At 44.2% G+C, this 27,321-nt stretch overlaps 1 protein-coding gene across 12 annotated transcripts in view; it reads right to left on the reverse strand.

Annotated features, from left to right (window-relative positions):
* LOC126543811 (RCC1 domain-containing protein 1-like) overlaps window positions 1-27,321 on the reverse strand; it is a 123,447-nt gene that overhangs the window by 34,443 nt on the left and 61,683 nt on the right. For 2 of the 12 annotated variants that reach the window (XM_072286037.1, XM_072286036.1), the window contains 2 exons: window positions 17,140-17,739; window positions 3,672-4,188 (listed from right to left, as the gene is read on the reverse strand). The exons of 9 other annotated variants lie outside the window; for them this stretch is intronic. In XM_072286037.1, the coding sequence (XP_072142138.1) occupies window positions 3,672-4,188; window positions 17,140-17,739 (1,117 nt within the window). The remainder of the gene's footprint in view (window positions 1-3,671; window positions 4,189-17,139; window positions 17,740-27,321) is intronic. One more of the 12 variants, XM_072286038.1, reaches the window with a different exon arrangement.

The raw sequence follows: 27,321 nt of genomic DNA on the forward strand, positions 1-27,321 counted from the left end.
AAAAGTACTCGAGTTTAAAATGCACGAGTGTTTTATATAGTAGTAGTTTCAGCGGAACGGGAGCGAGGCGGAAATTTCGCCTAAGAAAACCAAGGGAACTGTTAGCTTTGTTAATAACATGGTGGATATGCTTCTGCCATGACAGATTATTAGTGATATGGACGCCTAGATACTTGTAGCTGTCGACGAACTGACGAGGGCAACCGTTAAGATCATAGCCCTGAGAAATGGACTGGTTGATCTTTCGAGACACCCTCACTGCTTTACATTTGTTAATGTTTAGTTTCATGAGCCATGCATCACACCAAGAAGAAATTTTATTTAAGTCAGATTGAAGAACGAAGTCAGACTCATTAGAAATTACGCGGTACAGAACGCAGTCGTCTGCAAAGAGCTTTATGTTAGAAGTAACAGAATCAGGCAGGTCATTAATATAAATTAGAAAAAGAAGAGGCCCTAGGACTGACCCCTGAGGAACACCGGATGTTACATTGCATAATTTAGTCATGCTCATTAACAGAAACGTACTGTGTTCTATTCTGCAAGAAACATTCAATCCACTTAAGCAAGTTGCAATCAAGAGGGAGTGTGCTAAGTTTCAGTAATAGTAGTCGATGTGAGACGGTATCGAAAGCTTTCGCGAAGTCAAGGAAGATGCAGTCAATAACTGAAGCTCGATCTAATGTGGAAGACAAATCATTAGTAAAGGTTAATAATTGAGCCTCACAAGAATAATTTTTGCGAAAACCATGCTGCTGTGAGGCAAAAAAAATGATTAGACTCGAGAAAGCTAATCAGGTTGCAGTAGATTAAGTGCTCTAATATTTGCATGGAATAGAAGTTAAGGAGATCGGCCGGTAGTTTAAGGGGTTATGTGTATCACTGGATTTGTGGACTGGAATCACCTTCGCCGTCCTCCAGTCGTCCGGAAGTGTTGAACTCTGCAAAGACTGCGTAAAAATATATGACAAGGAAGCAGATGAATACGCTACAGTACTCTTAAGGAATTTGTAATTTATGGTATCAACACCTACCAATGAAGAAAGTTTAGCTTTCTTAATCAAGTTGTATATGCCATCAAAATCGATCGAAATCGGCTCCATCTCAGGGTACGTAAAGGCACGTGCGGACGGTGAAGAGCATCAGAAAAAGTTAGCGAGAATGTGTTAAAAACCATTGAGCAAAGCTCACGGGGGACAGGAAATCCATCGTCAGTTTTCCGAACGATTTCTGTGGGTTTGCGTACGTTAATGTTCCAAAACTTCTTAGGATTAGTTGTGAGCAGATGAGGTAGTGTTTCAGAAAAAAAGTAATTCTTGGCTGAGCGAATGGCCATTTTATATTCATATGCGATAGCTACGTAGGCAGCTTTTGCTTTGATTTCCCCAGATAGCTTGAAGCGTCGAAAAATGCGTTTTTTCTTGTTAAGGAGCTGTTTTAAACTCAAGTTAAACCAAGGAGCCCGATTGCATGGAGATAAGAGGTGAGTCGGAACATATTTTTCAGTTAGAGTTTGAACCTTGTTCTCGAAAAGGAGCCAGTTTTCTGCAATAGTTCTTTCCCAGAACCGAGGAAAAAAGAAGTCGGCAAGACTCTGTAATTCATTATTGATCGAGGAAAAATCTGCTCGACTGTAGTCACGAATTTTCTTACGGTGTTTTAGACGCTGTGGCGAGCATAAGGGGATTGCAAAATGAATCATGCAATGATTGCTTAAACCAGGTATAATTGATAACGATGAAATTGAATCAGGGGATGTGGTGAAGATGAGGTCAATGATGTTGGCAGAAATTGCAGTGACACGGGTAGGCTCTTTAACAAACTGGGTAAGGCCAAATGTCGAACATATATCAAGAAAGGTTGAACATTGGGATGAGGATAAAGTCACTGATGGGAAGTCAACAGCCCAGTCAATGCCAGGTAAATTGAAATCACCGAGCAAGAATATTGGTGCTGCTGGATATTTAACAACGATTTGGTTAAGACAGTCAAATAGCTCATTGCAAAATGTGGATGTACTATCGGGTGGTCGATAGCAAGCGGCAAATATCACGTCTTTGTTATTTATGTGAATACAACAGCACAAGAACTCAATTTGCGAAGGCACGTGTATATCAAAAGAGGTGATATCAGAGGAAACAGCCATCAAGGTCCCACCGCCACATCGTTCTATTCTGTCATTTCTATAAATATTGTAAGCCTTACTGCACGCGAAAAGCTCCGAATTTTCAATTTTATCTGAAAGCCAGGTTTCGACTAAAACAACAATATCTGCATTGCATGTGTCGATCAGCACAGACAGAGCATCGTGCTTATTCATAATGGAGCGGATGTTAGTGAACAGCACAGAGTAATCGTTGTCATGCTTATTCTGTACGGCCGCGCGATGCTAACTCGAAACGGGTGACGGGGGATTTGCAGGGAAATTCATTCCGCTGCTGCCTACATTACCGCTGGCAGTAGCAATACTGTTCTGCTGGAGTTCATAAACGGTATCGGTTTGAGAGCAATACGCGTAGCACGTTTTGTTGATGAACAATTTGTTGTACCTGAGATGATACATGTCACGATCCACCCCGGGTCGTGAACAGGGGAGGGCTTGTGGCACCCTCCGAAAGACGGACGCTCCGCAGCGTGGTGGTGCTGAACGATGACTGACCGGCGAGCAGCCGTGCTCGTCGGTGTTTATTGTGGTGCAGTGACCCATGTTGCCTGCCGAGCTTTAGCAGGCCACCGAGCTTGGCGGGCGAACCAAGATTATGCCCGAGGGGGGTCACATACTTGCTACAATACAATTGACCGGAAAACTTCCCAAATGCAATTAACTTATTCCTGGTCATTCTAGTTGCCCGACAGAAGTCTTCTTGAATGGATACCCCGGATCCTTTCAGTTTTTTCTTTTGTGTTAATATGTTTTCCTTTGCTTTAAATGATGCCAATTTCACTACCACTGGTCGACATTTGTTATTTATAAAGGAACCTAAGCGATGCGCACGCTCAATTCCTTCTTCAGGTAATTGCAATGCGAAAAACTGCACAAGGAGTGCACAAACTTTTTTTTTTGTTTCCGGCCCAGTTTCAGAGGCAACATGGGCAATACCATAGAAAATAAAGTTCTCTCCTTGACCTGTCCTCGAAATTGTCCGGACAAGATTGCACCGATGCATTCTGACTTTTCATGGCTTCGGTAATAATGCCTCGGATATGAGCAGGTTCTTGCCGAGTTTCAAGTGCAGCGACTTTCTGCTCTACGCACGCTAATCTGGCATTCATGCTTGTAATACGCTCCTCAAGTAATTCTTGGTTGGCTTTCACTTCATTAAGAGTTGAGATTAGCTCAGCGTGACGCGCATCCATTTTAGTAGCAAGAGAGTTGATGGCCTCAAGAACCAGGTTAGTGCTACAACTGGGATCAGGCCCAGGGTTAAGCTCAATGTCTCCGGACATCACAAGCAACTTCGTAACATATACACAGTCGGCAAATAAACACCACAAAATGTCTGGGCATGGGACGAGCAGCAAAGCGCAATTGCTAGAGCGCTTACAGTAAAGGGAAGTTGAGTTACTAACTTGGATGTAAAAGAAGAACGGTCTCGGCAAAGACTGCGCCATTGCTGCTATCCCATGCCCACTGATGAGGGTCGTCATCGTTGGCCTATTTATATGCGCACCACAGGGTGACGCATGCGTTGATGCCGTTGGTTTGGTGAAAAGATCCGGTGCGATGATTTCGCTGACGTTTCCGGCATGCGCAGACGAAGAGAACAGCAAATCGCCGCATGATGCAAAGGCCGAGTTTTCAGCAAGGAAGGGCGTAGTACAGGCTCCATCGAAAGGGTTCCAGGCACGGACAGGAAACAGCCCGATTAGTGGAAGAATCTGGATGTAAAAGAAGAACAGTCTCAGCAAAGACTGCGCCACTGCTGCTATCCCATGCCCACTGACGAGGGTCGTCATCGTTGGCCTATTTATATGCGCACCACAGGGTGACGCATGCGTTGATGCCGTTGGTTTGGTGAAAAGATCCGGTGCGATGATTTCGCTGACGTTTCCGGCACGCGCAGACGAAGAGAACAGCAAATCGCCGCATGATGCAAAGGCCGAGTTTTCAGCAAGGAAGGGCGTAGTACAGGCTCCATCGAACGGGTTCCAGGCACGGACAGGAAACAGCCCGATTAGTGGAAGAATCTGGATGTAAAAGAAGAACAGTCTCAGCAAAGACTGCGCCACTGCTGCTATCCCATGCCCACTGACGAGGGTCGTCATCGTTGGCCTATATATATGCGCACCACAGGGTGACGCATGCGTTGATGCCGTTGGTTTGGTGAAAAGATCCGGTGCGATGATTTCGCTGACGTTTCCGGCATGCGCAGACGAAGAGAACAGCAAATCGCCGCATGATGCAAAGGCCGAGTTTTCAGCAAGGAAGGGCGTAGTACAGGCTCCATCGAAAGGGTTCCAGGCACGGACAGGAAACAGCCCGATTAGTGGAAGAATCTGGATGTAAAAGAAGAACGGTCTCAGCAAAGACTGTGCCATTGCTGCTATCCCATGCCCACTGCTATCCCATGCCATCGCTGCCAGTGGCAGCACCCCCTTCTGGAATCGCTATAAAAAAACCGAACATTAGCTGCAGAGTGGGGTTTGCGGCCGAACCTTGCTCCTATTCACGCTTCTGTTCTTCACCCTTAGGTGAGTGTGATGTAAATACATAGCTTCTGTAAAAATAACGTCTTGGCCGCAAATCCCAACTGTAGTTTTTCGAGCTGTCAATTCTGTTGTGATGGGTGTTGATATTTGCACATTCCGCGTCCGAATAGGTTGTTTTATGCCATTTGGGAGGGATACTGTGTCATTTTCACCAGTATGGTTTCGTCCAGGCTGCGCTGCCACTAGGATAGGCGTAGGTGCTCGACTGACTTTGGCTGTGTCGTGTATATGGCTCCTGCTAATCTGTGCTGGTGACGTTGAGACAAATCCCGGCCCAGATAAATCTGATCAAGTTCTCACTGCAATTAAAGAAATGAGATTAGCCAGTGAAAATTTTCAAAAGGAAGTTCTTGGAAAAATCAAAGATGTACAGCTTAGCGTTACAGAAATCAAACGGCGCTTATCTAAGCTAGAAGAAAGCTCGGCCACTGTCACTGACATCTCTAAGGAAGTCAACACCTTGGGCTCGATGCTGAAAGAATCGCAAGACAGGCTTCAAAGCATTCAAACAACTCAAACGCGACAGTCTAGCAAACTTGTTGATGACCTCAATAATAGAATGCGTAGAAATAACCTGATCTTCAAAGGCATTGCTGAGCAGACAACGGAAACATGGAAAGATACCGAAGATGTTGTGACAAAGTTTGCGACCAAGAACTTGGGAATCTCAATTGGCGAAATCGAGCGAGCCCATAGAATAGGAGAACGAAGGGAGGACAACACCCGCCCGATAATTGTGAAATTCTTAAATTACAAAGATAAGACCTGCATTCTCAAAAATGCCCACAAACTGAAAGATCTTAAATCTGCTTCCGTTTGGATAGAAGAGGACTTTTCACCTAGGATGCAATTTATTAAGAAGCAACTTAGAAACTTTGCTCGAAAAACCAGACATCCTGGTGAGCAATATAAACTCTTCTTTGATAAACTCGTTCTTAATGGTACCCTGTATTCGTTCAACTGCACCACTAAGAAGTGACTGCTCTTCCCAAACGCCACTCTACAGATGGGGCTGCTTTTTCGAAAAACGGTATAAAAGAAATGACTACTCCCCACGAAGGCGACGCGAACACTCGGGACAACCGACTACAAAATAAAGGGATAAACTCAGCGTTGTCAATTTTGGTGACAAATTTCCGTAGCCTCCTTCCAAAGCAAGATCATTTCTGTTCTTATGTCGAAGCATGCTCAGCTGACCTGGTGTTAGGATCAGAGACTTGGTTATCTCCCGGTGTTGATAATTCAGAACTATCCTTATCCAGCCAGTTTTCATTATTTAGGAAAGACCATTACTTCATGCGGTGGTGGGCTAATAATCGCCGTAAGGAAAAGCTTGCAAGCATTTGTTGTTGATACAGAATCGTGCCTGGAAATGTTGTGGATTGCATTACGTCTGTCACCGTCTGTAACTTGTGCCGTTGGGGTGTGTTATAGCCCACCTCATTCACCCGAGGAATTCCCTGAACATCTGAATGAATCTTTAACTCACATTCAGAACAAATTTCCACGTGCACCAGTATTCCTGGCCGGCGACTTCAATTATCCGAATATTGATTGGAAGACATGCAGGCCCCTCCCCGGCAAAAGAAAGCGTGAATGCCAGAATTTTCTGGATGTGCTAACACTTTTCAATCTGCACCAAATAGTTTCCACACCTACGCGTGGTCATTCGCTCTTAGATCTTGCACTGACAATGCAACCGTATTAGATGGCATCAGTGACCACATGATACTGCAGTGCAATTTTACAGTAGTCAGGAAGAAACCAGAAAAACAGAAAAAATTTATTTTTGATTATACCAGAGCAAATGTTGACGCTCTCCTTAATGAACTATCATTATTTTCTACAGATAGTTTCCACTCTTTCAATATGCAGGATGCAAATGAGAACTGGTTCCTAATTCGTGATAAACTAAAAAAAAAATTAAATTATGGGGTTTTATGTGCCAAAACCACTTTCTGATTATGAGGCACGCCGTAGTGGAGGACTCCGGAAATTTTGACCACCTGGGGTTCTTTAACGTGCACCTAAATCTAAGCACACGGGTGTTTTCGCATTTTGCCTTCATCGACATGCAGCCGCCGTGGCTGGGATTCGATCCCGCGACCTCGCGCTTAGCAGCCCAACACCATAGCCACTGAGCAACCACGGCGGGTTCGTGATAAACTAACTCTACTGAAAGATAAACACATGCCTAAGGTCACCACTACCACATCTACAGAAAGCACATGGTTCACAAGGCATGTGAAATGATGCATAAACAAAAAGAAACAGTTGTATGCAAAAGCTAAACTGACAGCATCTGAACATGATTGGAACAACTACTGCACACATGTGCAACTGTGCAAAAGTGAAATTGAATCAGCAAAGGACAAATTTTATAACAGTGACCGGTCACACATGATAAAAAACAATCCTCAAAAACTTTGGCGGGTTGTTAATCCAAGTTACAGTTCAAACTCCTCAGTATCCATAGAAGGTAATCTTCTTACTTCCCTTGAAGTAGCAGAGGAATTTAGCCAATTTTTCTGCTCAGTATTCACTCATGAGAGCCCCTTACCTACTGACCCACAATTCCCAACGCTGCACTCAACTATGCCTGACATTAACTGTCATGCCAGAAGGCGTATATTCTGCCATAGACCGTCTCCCTACTAACTCGGCACCTGGCCCCAGTGGAATATGTCCTAAATTGCTAAAAATAGCAAAGCCTGTAATATGCCCCATCTTAGCCGCAATTTTTCAGCAATCTATAGATACGGGCTGTGTCCCAAACGACTGGAAAATTGAGCATGTCATACCCGTTTTCAAATCTGGTGATGCCTCTAACCCCTCAAATTACAGACCAATTTCGCTAACCAACATCAGCTGCAAATTACTAGAACACATAATCTCATTGGCCATCATGAGCTATCTGGTGAATCATAACTTCTTTTTTGCAAATCAGCACTGCTTCCTCCAATGGTCGATCTTGCGAAACACAACTGTTCGAATTAATTACTGACCTTCATTGCGCTGTTGATGCTCTCTAATATAGACGCCGTATTTGTAGATTTCGCCAAAGCATTCAATAAAGTTCCACACAAACGTCTAATAAAAAATTTGACAATCTGAACATTAATTCGAAGGTTATTTTTTGGATTAAAAGCTTTTTGGCCAATCGCTACCAATCAGTCTTTGTTAATGGTCATTCATCAACCCTCTTCCGCGTTAAATCTGGAGTACCACAAGGGTCTGTACTCGGACCTATCTTATTCTTAGTTGGTTGGTTGGTTAGTTTGGGTTTAATGGCACAAAGGCAACTAAGGCCATGCTGAGCCAGACACAAGACAAAATGAGATGCAACATCAGAGTAAGTAAACCTGTATTACATTATAGTTGGTGTAAGACACCAGTTTTTTCTAAAAAGTTGAACAGGTTAGCAAATGGTATTAGGGGATCATCTGCTAGTAATAGGGCAGGGTGTAATGGAGTGTGCAAATTATATAGGCTGTGTGAAAACCTCCGTCTCAGTGTGGCAATGTGTCAACATGTTGTTAGGATGTGTATGACTGTGAGAGGTTCAAGGCATTTTTCGCAGGTTGGCGGGTTTTCTTTTCGGAGGAGGAAATTATGCATCAAATGTGTGTGTCCAATTCGAAGTCGACACAAGATCACCTCGTGGAACCGTTGCTGGTGACTGCATGATTTCTACTCGCCAATTACAGGTGTAATAAGATGTAGCTTGTTTTCTCTACAATGGTCCCATTCGTGTTGCCACTTTGACGTTAAGGCCTTCCTAATGGCACGGATACTATCTTTATATGGAAGTGTTCTATTTATTGTGTCTTTGTGCGCTGCCATTGATGCGCATCTATCCGCTACTTCGTTACCTGGTATACCAACATGGCTTGGTACCCAGCAAAACCTAATTGACCTGCCGTATTTGTTTATTGTTATCATGTTTAAGATATCCTCTATCAGGGGTTCACATTCGGATTTTATGTGAAGAGCCTTCAGCGTGCTTAATGAATCAGTGTATATGATTGTGTTTTCGTGTTTTTCAGCGATGATCTTTTTAACCACAGTCCATAATGCATAGACTTCAGCTGTGTAGACAGAGGCGTGCTGTGGCAAACGACTACTTCTTTCCCAATGTTCTGTTACGGCCCCCACACCCACGTGTTCTTTTGTTTTAGAGCCATCAGTGTAAAATTCCGTGTAATCTTAATATTTGTCCTGTAGAAAGCAGAATTCTTGTATAATGTGTTCGTGTGGGGTGTCTTTTTTCTTTAAATGTGTCAATGTCCAATCACATAACGGTGCGAAATCGTGCCACGGGGGCACACGCTGTGGCTTTCTCGCAACCTGAAGGACTTCGCGAGGAATGTTATAATCCCGAATATATTCCTCATACAAGCGGCTTAATCATGTTTGGTTTGTTTGTATAGTGTAAGCGTGAGTTACACTGTGTGACAATGTTGAAGCATATGTGTTGTGGTGAGGACTGAATTCTTAGTATGTAAGAAAAAGTTAGTAACACTCTGCGCTGCTGTAGAGGAGGTTCATTACAGTCAACATACAAACTCTGGACAGGCAATGTTCTGTAAGCGCCACTTGCCAGTCGCAGTCCAAGGTTATGAACTGGATCAAGTTGACGGACGTAAGACTGTCTGGCTGAACCGTATATGATGCTACCATAATCTAATATGCTGCGCACCAAAGTACGGTAGATGCGTAGCAGGCATTCACGGTCAGAGCCCCAGCGCTTCCGGGACAGGACTTTGAGGACGTTAAGTGCATTGTTCGCTTTTATTTTAAGGCTCTTTATGTGTGCCAGGAAGTTTAACTTTTTATCAAACAAAACACCCAGAAACTTGTGTTCTTGTTTTACTGGTAGTGTGGCTTCTTGTAGCTTAAAGGGACCCTGAAACGATTTTGACGATTTTCTACAAACGTACTGAGTCGTTAGAGTAGGTCATTCTGATCATTAATTTACACATCTAAGTGCTCTGCGTAAAGCGTGTAATTTATTATAAGGTTTTAAAAATGCACATCGCTGCCGATCTCAGCACACTGCTTGGCGGAATTTTAAGCCGCCCCTACCCATATGACCGAAATCACCCATATGACGTCAGTGGGGCGAGCTATCCGATTGGCTGACCAGGGTGCGTGATCGATAATTTTTCCAACTTTATGGTAAACAAATAATGTTCGTAATAGTTGGAATGTTAATTTGTTTTTATAAAAAGAAAGTAACATAGAGAGAATGCACAAGAACAATTTTTCAGTACACTTAAGCACTTCCGGCACACAGCAAGTGTCGTCTGCTTGTGTTACAACGTGCTCTGTCTTTGACGAGAGCTCCGCCGTCATTATCGGTTTGTCTTTTCGCGAGCGCTTTGATTCGACTTTGTTGCGTTGTGGACTGCAGACGTAGCGACTGGCAATATGTCAAGCTGCGACATCGTGTCCCTCTGCAAGCCAGTACACGAGCTGACTGGCTGCAGCGCATTGGACTGCCACCATCCGATCGGCACCAGGATTTGTGCGATTGCGGCTGTCACTTTACACCGGAAGATTACTAACGCAATAGCGTTTTGTGAGTCCGGTATTAGGGTAAACGCAAGCGCAAGGGGACAGGGCCTGGCCGTGTCCCCTTGCGTGTCGTTTTAGGTGATGAACAGAAGCACAAATGTGAATGGTCTGCACGGTGCAGCCACCTGGTGGCATAGAACTCAACCACACACAGTAGCAGTAACAAAATATATTCTTTGCTACTGGTGTAAATTTTTTGCAGGAGTGTAATCGTTTACACGTTGTTTTTGTAAATGTTTAAAATATTTTACACTTGGTTAGAGCAATATTAGCTCTTTCTTAGGCTGGTTAAGCTCTGCGCCAACGGGTGGCTGGACCGTGGAGGCAGGCACCCGTATCAGGCAGCTCATGTACGTCTACGCTAAGGTTCCTTCACCAGATTGAGTTTATGCCTCCACCGTTTCGTCGAAATATTTAGGTAATGTGTGATTACCGGAATACCAGACACGTTCGGCGCTACGACAGAATGCTTGCAATGCACGCTGCTTCGATAGCTTTCGCTTGGGGTCGACGGCCAAGCGGCTAACGGAGGGGTTTCTCGCGGTCGAGGGCGGGCTCCAAAACAACCGGAAGTGGACGATGTGACGTTGCATCGTGACACAGAGCCAGTGAAGGTGGAGCTTAGACCCGATCGCTCGGTGAACGAGTTGAGGAAGAAAAGCATGGCTAGGGAGGAGGGTAACTTGTAATCGCTTGTAGCTCCATTAATACATAATGCTTCACTTAAATTGTGGTGCGAATGTTCTACTTAAGCTGTACCCTACACGTTTACAAAATTTGTCCGAACCGTTTCAGGGGCCCTTTAAGGGTGGGATCTGGTTGTAGGCCTCTTTTTTGTGTAAAGACAACACTAATATTTTTTTCACTTGAGAAACGAAAACCGTTTTCAGACGCCCACTGCGTTAGTTTGTTTAGTATAATTTGAATTTGCCGTTAGCAGGATGTCAGGTTCGATGCACGACACGCAATTTGTAGATCATCCACATATAATGAATGCATTACAGATGATGGAATTACCTTATTGACAGAGTTCATTTTCACCACAAACAATATTGTGCTTAATATGCATCCTTGTGGCACACCATTTTCCTGAATGAATGCACGTGACAGCGCCGTTCCTAAACGCACCTGGAATGTTCGGTCCGACATGAAATCGGCTAGACATTTGAGCATTCTACCTCAGATTCCTAAATCTGCTAAGTCCCTTAAGATACCGAACCTCCATGTTGTGTCGTATGCCTTTTCTAGATCAAAGAAAACAGTGAGACAATACTGCTCGTGTAGAAAGGCCGCACATATCTCGTGTTCTAGCCGGACTAGGTGGTCCGTTGTCGAGCAACCTTTCTTGTACCCACACTGATGGTTATCTAGAAGGTTTTCCGTTTGAAGGATGTATGTCAATCTTATGTTTATAATGGCTTCATAAGACTTTGCAAGGCAACTTGTGAGTGCTATGGGCCTGTAGCTGGTTGCTGTTGTGGGAGGTTTTCCAGCTTTCAAGAAAGGGATAATGATGGCTTTCTTCCACTCTTTCGACATTTTTCCTGTTTCCCAGATTATATTAAAAAAACGAAGCAAGGTTTTGACTGCATTAGGAGATAGATGAGCGAGCATTGCGTAATCTACTCTGTCCGGACCAGGTGCTGTTTTTTTGTCAGTGGTGAGTACTCTATTGATTTCCGGTAGTGTTAAGGGGGCATTATACGATCTCTCTGAACTTCCAGTGCTCAGAAGTTTGAGTTTTTCCGTTGATTGCTTATATTTTAAAAACGCAGCAGAATAGTTTACCGAGCTTGATATATCATGAAAATGCTGCCCTAATATGTCTGCTTGTTCTACTAAATTTGTTTGTGTGTCTGGGGGTGAAAGTATGGGTACCGTGTAAGGAGCGTAGTCGCCTCTGAACTTACGAACCTGATCCCCCATTCTTTTGGAAGTTATCGAGCTATGTATTGACGAGACATAATTTTTCCAGGACTGTCTTTCGGCTTGTCTGCGTGTGTACCTGGCTTTCGCTTTTGCTTTTTTGAAGGAGAGTAGATTGTCTTGTGTTGGGTATCGCCAAAAGATACCCCACATTTTGTTTTGTAGTTTTTTTGTTTGCGTACATTCCTTCGTCCACCAGGGTTTTAGGTTTTTTCTTAGGAAGCCAGACGATTGTGGGATTGTTTCTGCTGCTGCAGCAAGTATACAGGTGGTGATCTTGTCATTCATTTCGTCTATGGTTAACTCATCTGATATGTTATCCAAAGTGGCCTTTTCAGTAAAGAGAGGCCAGTCTGCTAGATGGAGTTTCCAACGGGGTGGCCTCAGTGGGATGGTAGGAAAAGGAGATTTTCTTTTAATGACAGCAGGCATATGGTCACTACCATAGGGGTTATCAATAACACTCCACTGAATATCTCCGAGGGAGAGCACAGTGCCAGATCTAGGCAACTCATAGCTCCTGCGCTTGGGCAGTGGTAAGTTGCCGCACCGGTGTTTAAAAGGCATATGTCGTTTGTTAGGATAAAATCTTCAAGTGTTTGACCCCTGGTGTCAGTTGCTTTGCTGCCCCACAACGTGTTATGTGCGTTAAAATCACCGCCTATTAAAAATGGTTCAGGCAGCTGGTCTAAAATTACCTCTAGATCTCTTACGGTAAAATGTGAATGTGGTGGAATGTACATTGAACAAATGGTGACGGTTTTGTGAGCTAAAACCGTGACAGCAACGGCTTCTATGTGAGTGTTAATGGGAACTTCTCTGGCTGCTATACCGCCTGGCAGAACAATGGCTACACCACCTGACAGCCGGTTTGCCCGAGTACAGTCGCGCCGTACAACAGTGAAACCTTTTAAGATGTTTTTGTGTTTTTCGCCTAGGTTTGTTTCCTGTAAACACAGGGCCACAGGAGAGAAGTTACTTAACATGTCTTTAATGTCACCTAAGTTGTGTAAGAAACCTCTACAATTCCACTGGATAATAAAAGCCGTTTTGCAATGGAAAGGTAAGAAATGGCACTGTGAAAAAAGTAAGAGGTGAGATGTTAGGTGACATTGATATGAAAGGCTAATGCAAATTTCTTATTTTGGGTGGTTATTGGGATTTTGTCCCTCTTACCGCGCTCTAGAGAGCGCTTGTCCTTCGGTGTCAATGACACCGGGGTTTTCGTGTCGATCTCCATCGCTCTCTCTGAAGCGCAGGACAACCGAGAATTGGGCGCCGAAACACGTGTCTCGGGCCTTGGGGTTCGTTTGATTTTAGGGCCCTGCAGGACTGGTGTCTGCAGTGCCGTCGAAGAGGGCGGAGCAGTACTGACTGCTTCCACCACGGGGGCAGGAGGAGTCACTGCGGCACCACTGCGCGTGGGCTCGGACTCCAGAGGCCTCTGTGACGCTGCCCCCGCCTGTGTCACATCGGCATAACTTCTTCGCGGACGATACGATAGCCGCTTTCTGGCTTCAAAGAATTAAATTTTTTCTTTTACAGTTAGTGCAATGATCTCCTTTTCCTTTTTCCAGCATGGGCAAGACCGCGAGTAGGCTGGATGGTCTCCTTTGCAGTTAACACAAAATGGTGAAGAGGTGCAATTCTCAGATTGGTGATTATTGGAGCTGCATTTAGTACAAGTTGTTTGTCCTCAGCATGCATGTGAAGCATCTCCAAACCTTTGGCACTTGAAACATAATTTAAATTTAATTGTGGGGTTTTACGTGCCAAAACCACTTTCTGATTATGAGGCACGCCGTAGTGGGGGACTCCGGAAATTTCGACCACCTGGGGTTCTTTAACGTGCACCTAAATCTAAGTACACGGGTGTTTTCGCATTTCGCCCCCATCGAAATGTGGCCGCCGTGGCCGGGATACGATCCCGCGACCTTGTGCTCAGCAGCCCAACACCACAGCCAACTTGAAACATCGTCTGGGGTTCGGGATATATGGTCTCACATTGACTTTAACATAACCTGCATCGAGTGAAGTAGGCATTACGCTTGTTCCAAAGGTGAGTATAACATGTTTGGTGGGGATTTCTTGGTCGTTTCTGCAGATTACTATTCTTTGTACCTTAGTAACATTTTGTTCCTGGAAACCTTCCAGCAGTTCCTCATGGCTTAAGCCAATAAAGTCGTCTTCAGACATTACTCCCCTGCTTCTATTAAGTGTTCTGTGAACTGAAACTGTCACTGTCACGTCGCCAATACTGGTAAGTTCAGAGAGCTTCTCTGCTTGATCTTTGTCATTCAGTTCTAGGAGGAGGTCCCCGCTAGACATTTTGGAGGCTTTGTATGTTGGTCCGATTTTATCTTTCAGGCATTTCGCTACAAGGAATGGAGATAACTTTCTTACTGGCATGTTGGTTTCGCTGTGGATTACATAGTACTTGGGGAAAGATGGAGCATTGCTTCGAAAGGAGAAATAGAATGGTACTTCGGTGCGGCATCTCCTCAGACGCCGATCATAAACAACAGAGGCTTGCGCTGCCATAGAAAAATGTGTATGTTCGGCAACAGCGCCGACCGTCCACCACGGAGCCCAACGAGGGGACGCGGCAAAGCTTGTGTTCAAGCCTGCACGACGCCAGCCGTATGCCGTCATTATAACCAAATATGGTGTACCCAAGGTAGGATAGCCACACAAGGTTAACCCTTGCCGCCGTGGAGAAAGGAAGTAAATGGAAGAGAGAAGAAGACAGGAAAGATAAAAAAGTGAGAGATAAAGACGAAGGTTTGAGGAGAGAGAGACAGGAAGAGGCGACTACCGATTTCCCCTGGGTGGGTCAGTCCGAGGGTGCCGTCTACGTGAAGCAGAGGCCAAAGAGGTGTGTTGCCTCTGCCGGGGGGCCTTAACGGTCCGAACACCCGGCACTGGCTCAACCCCCAGGATCCCCCTTTCCCTGGACACGGCTAAGCCACGCACGGCTACACGGGGGGGGGGGGGTCCAACCCCCATGTGCTTGGGTACGTGGTGTCGCAACACACCAAACACCTGCTGACGCAGATGCCCCTGCGGGGCTATCTTATTCTTAGTTTATATTAATGACATCAGCAATAACCTGAGTTCTACGGTCAGATTGTTTAGAGATGATTGCATGATATACAGGCAAATTAATGAGCCTTCTGATTCACTTCAGTTACAATCGGACTTAGACAAGATTAACAATTGGTGCACGCAATGGCAAATGGAAATTAATACCTCGAAAACAAAAGTCGTGACATTTACCATAAAAACTGACCCCAAACCTTGCCATTACATTCTAAACAGCATGACCGTAGAATCGGTACATGTCATAAAATATTTAGGGATCCATTTAGCATCCGACCTTTCATGGAACATTCACATAGATACGGTCATTAACAAGGCTTCTAAAATACTCGTATTTCTCAGACGCAACTTGCGTTTAGCTAATGCAGACACTAAGATTTTAGCATACACCACATTAGTGCACTCGCAGTTGGATTACGCCTCTGATTTGGAACCCGTACCAAGCATACTTAATAACAAAATTGGAGTCTCTTCAATATAAAGCCGCTTGATTCATATCGAAGAAATACTCGCGTACGGCAAGTGTGACTGAAAGAAAGAAAGCTCTCAAGTTACCTCTTCTTGAAAAACGTAGAACGCTTTCCATTCTGCCCTTTTTCCACAAATTATATCACAGCCACTCTTCCTTTGCTATGTCCCGTCTCACACTAGCGCATCACATATTTCCATGCATTGACCACCAACTCAAAGTCGAACCCATCTTTGCTTGCACTAACCTCTTTCATTCGCCGCTCGTCCTAGCCCTCCGTCAATGCAATCTTCTGCCTGGCACAATTGCATCTGTCATTGATTACGAAGCGTTTGTAACCAGCCTGAAATGTCACCTTGAGCTGTAACCTTCATCCTTCTCCTCTCCCCATTTTATACATGTGTGTATATATAACGCTACTCTCTGTAACAACTGAATGTTTGTTGATTGTTGCTATGTGTCTTTATATTTTAAGTTTTTCTTTTCAACATGCTGTTAACGGTCAGCAACTTCTGTACATATCATAGTACTGCGTTGCTTTGTACTTACTGTTGTTCCCCCCCTATGTAATGCCTGCTGGGCCTTTAGGGTATTTGAATAAAATGTTTTTCTGCCTTTCTTCCTTAGAACTCTCCCATAAAAGCCTTCGTGTGTCACATACTCGCCTAAAGAAGTCTTCAGATAGCGACAGTTCACTACCCTTTAGTTTATGCGATGCTCTAAACAGGGCATTCTTTTCTCGGTAGTCAAGAAATTTTAGAATCACTGGACTGGTATTATTCTCGCTTTTTCTTCCGAGTCTGTGACACCTTTCGATGCCGGTTACGTTAATGCCTAGTTTTTTATTAATGACTTCATCTTTTACTTTTCGTTATAAGTCTTCTGAAGTTTCAACTCTAGGTTCATGTAAGCCATAAATTATTAAGTTATTTCTCCTGCTGCTGTTTTATAGGTCATTAACATGTTCACTAATGTTGGAGAGTTGTTCCTCGACGTTCGTTATTGTTGTTTCGATGCTGTCTACTTTAGAGTTCAGCGCACTTAAACCACCCAATGGCCTGCTCGATGTCATCATTTCTTTCTGTTAATTTTGATAGGTTGCTTTGCATTTCATTTTGTGTTACCTGTATGTCCTGTATAGTTGAGAAAGAATTTTACTTTGCCCGTTTAACAGTTGTAGCAAGACATCTTTTTCTGTTGGACCTGGATTTTTTTCTACATCTCCGCAAACCAGGAGATCTCTGATTAATGGGCCAAATTATACTAGACAAAAAATAATTAACAGACAGTGGGCAGGACAGCAGCAGCAAAAACCAGCTATCTGATCGATAACCACGAGTTGGCATATATCTATTAACCTGTAGCATGAAGCAAAAGGGACTGCTCAGCATGTTGCCGGGATTGCTGCCGCCTCGCCCACTGGTGAAGCACAGCTCGTCGGGTGCCTTTATAGCTGTCTGATAGGGCATATGACTTGACGTCACTGTTGTTGAGGTGATACCGAGACTTGTGACGTATGGAAAACTTTGTTGATCCATGATGCCGCATTCACCAGGTGTCGATGAATGCACGCCAGCGTCGTGGTCCACGCCCACCAACATTGTCGAAGCAGCACAGGCGCTAGTTGAAGCTTGGTTTCCGAGAGTAAGAACCACAACCTGTAGCATGAAGCAAAAGGGACTGTTCAGCATGTTGCCGGAATTGCTGCCGCCTCGCCCACTGGGGAAGCATAGCTCGTCGGGTGCCTTTATAGCTATCCGATGGGGCATGTGACTTGACGTCCCTGTTGTTGAGGCGATACCCAGACTTGCGACGCACGGAAAACTTTGTCGATCCATGATGCCGCATTCACCACATGTCGATGATTGCATGCCAGCATCGTGGTCCACGCCCACCAACGTTGTCGAAGCAGCACAGGCGCTAGTTGAAGCTTGGTTTCCGAGAGCAAGAACCGCAACCTGTAGCATGAAGCAAAAGGGACTGTTCAGCATGTTGCCGGGATTGCTGCCGCCTCGTCCACTCCATATATATATATATATATATGGTCAAAACTGAACTACAAAAGCAGTGTTCTTATTCTTAACGGCTTAACTTCAGGTCAGTCGCCCAGGTCTGCGAGACGCATGAACTCGGCGACTTTGATAGGCCTAACCTTGGCTGAACATGATCGACAAAAGCTCAAACTGTCTGCTGCAGACGAGGGCTTAAGTTCGTGTAATCAACGATGCAACACCACTTGTCGCCCATCACTTGCTCGTCCACACAGAACAAAACTTCTTGCGACAGCAACTTCACACGCCAAACGTTAGCACACGATCGCCAGCTCCTCGATGCTGTTGTCTGCCACTAATTCCCAGCTTGCTCTGCGTGTGCCACTGTTTACATCATAACACAATGTGGCCAGTAGCTGAGCAGGCAAAACAGGTAGTTTGGCGCAATTAACAAAATTTGTTGGCAAAAACATCTGTACAACTCTCACACCTGCTTTTTTTTTGAGGACATGACAGAACTGTGCAGAGTAACATACCCAGTAAATTTCACTGACATCCATTGACATCGAAAAATAACTGCAGCTGCCATTTAATGAGGCCAGAGAGTTGGGCCTAGAAATTACAAACGCAAAGAGAAAGCCAGAGATCATTCAGGCAGCAAAACTTGAAGCAGCGCGAAGACGACAAGGACAGCAACCGAAAACAAACACAACAGGACAAGTCTTGTGCTGCCAACTGGAAAATTTATTGAAAGATCAACCAGCTTTTATAACATGTAAACACCAACAATGACCAAAGAGGTTAAAATCCATGTGTACCGCCTAGAAGTAGAGGTGCTTATCCAAAAATTTTATCGTTTTGTTACGCTGAGTGGCACTGTGCTAACACATTTATCTCCTGCTTTGGCAATGTAGTAAGCTTCTACAATTTCCCTTTCTTTTTGCTCTTCGCGTGCTTCAGAAACCTGGTGTCACTGAGCATTGGGGTACATGAGCATTTGTTACAATGCGCAGCTAAATGGCTACTGTACCTGTTGCTTAGATTTTTTTAACGCTGCCTAGCTCTATCATTAAAACAGTGCCCGGTTTGTCTTATGTACAGTTGTCCGCAATGTAAAGGTATCTCCTAAACGTCAGAGATGCACTTGAATTTTTTTTCTCGTGATTTGTGGTGCATTGCTGGAGTTTCCATTTTTTCATAGCATTGCATAGTTTTGAAAGTGTACAGGGAGCGGAAAACACTAGCTTGATTTGGTGCATATTGGCCACTTTCTTTAGATTATGGGATAACTTGTGAAGATATGGTATTACATGAAAAGGTCTTTTCTTTTTCCTGCTTTTCGATTTTTCTTTCAGAGTGCTTTGTTTTTTGCAGGAAAGTTTCACTTATGGATGTGATGACAGAATATGGGTACCCGGCTGTTTTAAGGATTTCTGTCTGCTGTAAGAGGCTATTGTTCATTTGGTGCTCACTGGATTTCTTCATTGCAGCTTGAATACAGGAGATGGCTATTCCCCTTTTCACGATTTTTGAATGAGCACTGCCATAGGGAAGCATGTCTTTCTTAGACCTGGGTTGATAATCCCAGCAAACATGTTGATTTGAAGCAAATGTAAGAGTAACATACAAGAATTGAACGTTATTTTCCAGGTTCAAAAGTGAACTTTAGACCCCCACCGTGCGTGCAAAATGTTCTCAGAATATTGTTCGCTTCTTCATCAAAGCAATAACTAGGTAGTCTTACCCAATGGTACCAGGTATCCTAATGTTCAGTGCCACCGGGTTTATGAAGCATGCAAATAGCAAAAAAGAAAGAGAAATTGTAGAAGCTTACTACATTACCAAAGCCAGAGATAAATGTGTCAGCACAATGTCACCCAGCCTAACAAAACTTAAGATAAATTTTCTAGTTAAGCACCTCTACTTGTAGGCAGTATGCATGCCATTCAGCCTTTTTGGTCATTGTTGGTGCTTTTTTGACATTTTATAAAAGCTGGTTGATCTTTCAATAAATTTTCCAGTTGGCAGTACAGCGCTCATCCTGTTGTGTTTGTTTTTCATTACTGTCCTCATCTCCTTCGTGGTGCTTCAAGTTTTACTAAAGATGAACCAACTCACCGAAATCAAGTTGTTGTATTCAGGCAATTGGGGCAGACAAGCAACTCAAAGAATGTTCAGAAAGCATTAAGGGGAAAAAATGCAGAGCGTGAGCGCTCAGCACAGAAAGAAAAAGAGGAGTGCTAACGATTAGCATGTGAAGCAAAAGCATACATAGCCAGGAATTCTGGATATCATCCACCTGAGGGCAACATACCTTCACTTTCCTCTTTTCGAATTGATATAGAACACAGAAAAGAAAAACACATTCCCGGGGCTTCACTTATAAATAAACAGTTGGGCAGCATTCCCAAGGCGTTATCTCGCAGTGGGTTTGCAGTTTGACTAGCGTGTGATGGGCAGTTACTTTATTCTTTTGAAAGCTGGCTAGACAACTCGTTGGGTTGCCCGATGAGGTGTCTGACCTAGATAATTGATCCAAAGCTCCTTGTTGGAAATCATACCTTGAATTTCTTTTAATTGCGTTTCCAAAGTAGCGGCCAGGCATTTGAGCACTTAGAATGACAGAAAACTGAGCTAGTTGGTAAGGATTCATTATGCAAAAAAGAGGTGAGGCGTGCAAACAGAACACTAGAGTAGAGAAGCGTTCGTGTTGTCCACTTCTCTACTCTTGTGTCCTGTCTGCACGCCTCGCCTCTTTTTTGCACTTGAGCACATAATTTAACAAAAAGCGCACATGTCCGGTTTCTCTACCGCGTATCACAGGCATTATAAGTAAGAGGATACACTTGCTCTGCATGGTGGCAACATTTTCAAAAAGATCTAGCAGCCTATAATGACAAATACTCTTGCAGGGTACATATTTGACATTAACATTTTATTTGTCTGCCATGAGTCACCTCATCAAGCTGCTTGTTAAAGTAGCTTTTAGCAGCTTCCCTTTCTTTTTTTGTTACAAAAGAAAAAATAATGTACTTGTTTTTATTTATAATAATTGCACAGCTCAATAGACACATTTTAGATGATCAGCTGACATTTTGTTTGTTTGTTTATTCATTATTTCAGTGCCTACCAACAGCTATAAAGCCTTGGCAACAGGTCACTAATACATGCAAGAGCATGAACGTTATAAAATGTGAACCCAGAACAGCATTTCCCTCAAAATTTTATGCTAATGCTATTGTCATGATGTCAAAAAAACAGGACGCTGGACCAGGATGCTAGAAACAAAAACCAGCTCTGTATTCCAAGACCGCAAGAGCCGACGAGCCAACTTTGTCTTCTTTCAAAAGGAGCGTGGTCGCTGCTTGTGTCCCTCAATTCGTTTTCTTCTGCAGCTAGCCTTTAATCGTGACATTAGCCTCCCTTCCTATCATCTCAATGCTTTATCGTCACAGCAATAGGACCAGGACAAGCTTGCGGTGCAGTGAATTCACTCAGACAAATAGGGCTTCATTCGGACCACGTGCACAACCTCTCTGGTAGATACTGTCGTTCTCTGGTAGATGCCGTCGACGCCTTAAGCAATGTGGACTATTGGAAGCTACCTCTCATAATTGACATCAGTGAGCCGCCGAAGAACTTTATACGGCCCGAAGTAGCGCCTTAATAGTTTCTCTGAAAGGCCACGATGACGAATGAGAGTCCAAACCCAAACTCGCTCTCCGGGCTCATAGAAGACTGGTCGGTGATGAAGATTATAGCGTCTCGAGTCGTAATCCTGCTGCCTATGAATATGTATGCGAGCAAGTTGTCGCGCTTCTTCAGCACGCTGAGCGAAGTCTTCAGCATCCGTTTCAATGTCATCACATTTATGTGGCAGCATCGCATCTAGCATAGTGACTTCACGACCATGTAGGAGACCAAACGTGTTGCCTCTTGCTGAGCCGTGTTGTATGCGAAGGTGACATATGGCAAGGTTTCATCCCAGTTCTTGTGCTCCACATCCACGTACATGGAGAGCATATCCGCGAGCATCTTATTCAGGCGTTCTGTCAGTCCGTTCGTTTGCGGATGGTGCGCCGTTGTTCGCCGGTGAGCTGTTCCACTAAGCCTTAATACTGTGTCCAATAGCTCAGCTGTAAATGCACTTCCCCTGTCAGTTAGTAGTACTGCTGGAGCGCCGTGCCTCAGTACAACATTCTCTATTAAAAAATTGGGCCGCTTCACTTGCCGTGCTCTGCTCCAGAGCCTTGGTTTCGGCGTAGCGAGTGAGGTAGTCTGTGGCTACGATAAACCATCTGTGACCCGCAGCAGAAGTTGGGAATGGGCCTAGAAGATCCATTCCGACTTGAGCAAATGGTGTTTCGGGCACTTCAACAGGATGGAGGCTTGACTGATAGCACTTTTCACCGCTGGCATTCAAGGCATGTCCGGACTAGTGTTGAACGGTCGCCGCGAGTCTTGGCCAATAGTATTTTTGCCTCACTAGGTCGTTCGCCATGTTGGTGAGTTTGAGGTGCGGCACGCTATTTGCAGATCATCGACGTATATGGAGTGCATAACAGAGGGGGGAATGACTTTGTTGATAGAGTTCATTTTTACTATAAAGAGTGTTGTGCTAAGTACGCAACCTTGTGGCACGCCGTTCTCCTGGATAACTGTGCACGAGAGCACAGTGCCTAGACGGATTTTGGAATGTTTTCTTGGACATAATATCAGCAAAACAGTCTAGCATTCTGCCACGGATTCTTCGCAGCGAGGTCACGTAAGATTCCGAATCTCCACGTAGTGTCATACGCTTTTTCTAGATCGAAGAACACTGCCAGGCAGTGTTGTTTGTATAAGAAAGCTTCACGTATATCGTGTTCAAGTCGGACGAGGTGGTCCGTCGTTGAACACCCTTTTTTATACCCGCACTGATGAAAATCAATGAAGTTCTGTATATCAAGCGTGAATCTTAATCTCGCATTTACGACAATTTCATACCATTTCGCCAAACAGCTTGTCAGGGCAATGGGTCGAAAGCTGCTTGGGGATATGGAGGATTTACCTGTGTTTAAAAAAGGCACAACTATTGCGTTTTTCCAACTTTTTGGTATGCTTCCAGATTCAAATACAGTCGCTGACTGATTTTTCGGACTCCGAAAATTCGGACATGCTCGATTATTCGGTCTGCTTCATGGCACCGCCATTCTCCCCATAGACCATAATGTATAACAACTGCTGAAAGTTCAGACACCTTGCAACCTCTCATCTGATTTTTCGGACACTCCTTGAGCCAACTCGATCGAGAGCACCATGCACTGACTCTGACCGGTGCATGGTTCGACTTGCTGAACACCATTTTTGTTTTGAACGGAGCCTCCTTGCTGCCCCACGAAGTGACGCTACTGGAAATCTCCGCTCATCATCATCATTTCTGTCTGGTTCGATAGAGTTGCTACAGCAGTTCCGGTCTCAGCTTAGTAAGCCATGTCAAGACAATCCAGCAGCTGATTTGTTTGTTTCTTTGTGCACGACGCTGAGAGTAGGCCACGTTTTTCGTTTTTGCGACTGGTGTCGGCGTTACGGCATGGTGGTGTTTGCTTTGTGTGCTGTGTTGAGGTTGCAGCGATCCAACGCGGCATACGGAAATGTCGCGTCAAGTGTCTAATGGCGCCGACAGTGCCCGTGCAGACTGCGCTGGGGCATGAAGGCAAGCGGGTACCGGGAGGCCTAGGATTCCTTCCGATGTGTTCCCTACTGGCGCCGAAAATTTTTTGCGGAGACCTGCGCAGCAGTTGCATTGCGATTCCGAACACCGTCTCATTTGACAGTTTCACAGGTGCTGATACTGCTGTACTGACATGCGCAGAACTCGACGACAGCGAGATCATTCATCAGGTTTCTGCTGCACTGCCAGACGATGACTACGAGTCGGAAGATGACGCACCATGTGCTACACTGCCGTCGCATGTGGAGCGTGTACAAGCAGTGACTGTGCTTTCTGCCGCCTATGGGCTCCCTGCATGGTCAGGCGGCACAGCGATCGGCTCAGCCGTAAGCGCCACCGTGTCAGTTGCGCGAAACACCGAGGCGGCCATTGCTACGGAGGCATGCTTTTGCGCCGCTCGTTTGAAACCTGTCGGACATTCTAAATTGCGGTTTTAAGGCAATCGAAAACGAGGCCCATTTTGGACCACCGACGCTTGAGAAAGGACGTCAGATTTACAACTACAACCATGTATATCGTATCAAAGAAGTAAACATCACGGACATCACAGCGAGGTGCTTAAATTAAATTATGGTGTTTTAGGTGCCAAAACCACGGTGTCGTTAGGAGGCACGCCGTGGTGGGAGACTCCGGAATAATTTGGACCACCTCGGGTTCTTTAACGTGGACCTAAATCTAATTACACAGATGTTTTGGTATTTCAACCCCATCGAAATTGGGCCGCCGTGGCCGGGATTTAATCCCACGACCTCGTGCTTAGCAGCCCAACACCATAGCCACTAAGCAACCACCGCAGGTCGCGAAGTATTTGTCACAACATAGCAAGCATGCTTACGACGTTGAACTCAAAGTTAGTTAACAAATAATTATTTTATGCCACTTAGGTGAGCAAATACGGCCGTGGACGTCTCTGCACTGTCAATTGTCACTTCATTACTTGGAGCGTGTCTTGCACCTCACAATTGTAGAGGTTTTGGCAAATTGCCAGGTAAGTGCTTTTTTCTCCGTTGACAAAGTGCCTCGAGCATATTCTGGTATTGTCGTTCGGGCTCGAATGTGAGAGGGCATTACCGCTGAAGCATCATAGAGAGCAATCAGCTGAGACTAAACAATGTGAAGACTGAACAAATATGCACTAGCGTACGCGAGAGAAATACTAATTTTAGAACACTCGATGTGTGCTGCAGTGTACTTTAACCTTAGTTCTGTTGTTCAAAGTGCGACAAAATATTGGCACGAATGAGCTTGGTTCCAGAATTCGCGTCTGGATCTTGGGGCAGAAAGAAACACAGCGCGTACAAAGCTCCAGCACGGAGCGCTTATGAAGCTAGATTTGACACGTAACAACCACTATGCGCTTGTTTTGGAGTAAGATGAGCTAAACAACTACCTAAACTAATTTACAAGAGCGAGAATCAGTTCACGCATTTTTATGCTTTATAGTGTGTTTTTACGGATGCTGCTGCTGGTTATTTTTTATTTTTTCTTGTTTTGCATTTACGTCTTAGTTCGTTTAACAGAAATTCGCAAGACCGACATGAACCGCGACGATCCACTTCAGCCGCCAGGTTGCTTCCCCCGGTTTTGAAGGGAAGCTGTACAATTTGATACCGACATCCCCTTCGTGGTTGTGACAATCCTTAGCGCAGAAGTACCTGCGCTTGTTCTTTTTGTTCACACTTCTCACGAAGGAGCTGCCAAGAGGCCGTGATGAATTCATTGGAAAATTGGAAAAGCAGGCTTTCAGGAGAGCCTGAGCGCACCACGGACAATGGTGAAATGACGGTGAGGGCCTACCCGCGGGTGCTCACTGCCGCTGCTAGGTGCGCGACATGCCTTATTTAACCTGCAGGAGCAAACAAGATCGGCGAAAGAACTTCTTTTTTTCAGTCACTTTGCAGTCATTTATGAACAAAGAACCCCAGAAGTTCTGGCGCTATCTATCAAAGGATAAACGGTGTATATCAGAGATAAAAGTTTCAGGTGAAAGTATTGTTGACTCGACTGTCATTTCTAACAAATTTAATGCATTTTTCCAATCCGTGTTCACGCGTACAGTTTTGCATGCAGTGTTACCATCATATGGCTATGATAGTCCTATGCCCGATGTAGAGAAGACAGAGGACGGTGTTCTGGGCCTCTTGCGCAGGCTAGATGTGAAGAAATCACCTGGTCTTGACCAACTATTCAATACCTTTTTGAGTAGATATGCTGTATGGGTGGCCAAATATTTACATCATATTCTTGTTATATCTTTAAGCACTGCAGTAATTCCTGATGATTGGCGCTCGGCAAAAATAATTCCGGTGCATAAATCTGGCTCTCCTCTTGAAATTAACAACTACAGGACCGTATCTTTAACTAGCACCTGTTGTAAAGTGTTCAAACACATTACCTTTAAGGCCATTATTACTTACTCAGAAAATAATAATTTGCTTTATCCGCAACAGCGTGGCTTTAGATCTGGTTTATCTACAGTAATCCAACTAGCTGAAATAACTAATGACTTAATTGGTACACTCAATATAAAAGGCCAAACAGACGCTATTTTTTTTTTATTTTTCAAAAGCGTTTGATGTTGTTTCTCATAAAGATTTATTAACAAAACTAAAGGCAATTGGCATTGAACAGAAAGTAGTGGCATGGATTGAATCTTACTTAAGAGATAGAAAGCAGCGTGTTGCCATAAATGGGAGTGTCTCCGAAGATTTGGATGTGTACTCGGTTGTTCCGCAGGGCTTGGCCTCGGGCCTCTCCTTTTCTTGGTATGTATTAATGATATTCATCTTTGCGTCGAACCACCAATCCAGATTAAACTATTTGCAGATGACTGTGTTGTATATACAGCCATAAATAACCGAGACGACCAAATTAAATTGAACAATTCTTTACACTCCTTTGATGCATGGTGCACAAGGTGGGGCTTAAGAATAAACACTTACAAAACAGCTTCCATTGCGTTTAGCAACAAAAAGAAGCCCCTTAACTTTACTTACTCTTTACGTAACGTTACCATCACCAGAACTGACAAAGTTAAATATTTAGGCATCACACTTACCAGTAATTTCAATTGGGAACCGCATATCGAAAATGTCTGTCGGGGTGCACTACAGAAATTGTTGTTCTTGAAAAGAAAACTGCGTAATACCCCTCCTGCAGTAAAACTAAATGCACACAAAGCGCTAATACGACCAAAATTGGAGTATGCATTGGTTATTTGGAGCCCTTGCCAACAATACTTGATTAACAAAATCGGAAGAGTACAGAATTTAGCTTTGCATTTTATTTAATCTGTTTACTCCCGTCACTCTAGTGTCAGCAACTTACGTAATAAGGCTAACCTACAAGAACTTGAGCAGCGCAGGATAATATCTAGATTAACATTTATTTACCAACTTTATCACGAGAACTTTAAGCTATCCCGGGAACGATATCTTCAGGATCCTTTCAAACAATCAGAGAGAACGCACCACAGTAAAACTATTAGACAGCCAGCCAGCCAAATCAATGTTCACAAGTTCTCTTTATTTCCTCACGCAACTTATTATTGGAATACGTTATCTGAGGAGGCAGTGAACTCTGCCTCGTTGGAATCATTTGTTCAATGTATTAGTAATATCAACTTTTGTTGAAATTCGAGTCCAAGTGGAGTACACTCTGAGTTGATAATATTACATTGTTCGAGTATTCATTTATGTCATCTATGTCCAGTGTATTGCCATATTTTCTTTTTACTTTTGTATGTATATCTTTGCAATTATGTCAAGTAATTAGTTTAAATTTTCTTCTCTTGTTTGTATTCTTAGTAGTATCCACTCCTGCATGGGCCTTAGAAG

Source organism: Dermacentor andersoni, chromosome 1 (genome assembly GCF_023375885.2).
Source record: "Dermacentor andersoni chromosome 1, qqDerAnde1_hic_scaffold, whole genome shotgun sequence".
NCBI lineage: Eukaryota > Metazoa > Arthropoda > Arachnida > Ixodida > Ixodidae > Dermacentor > Dermacentor andersoni.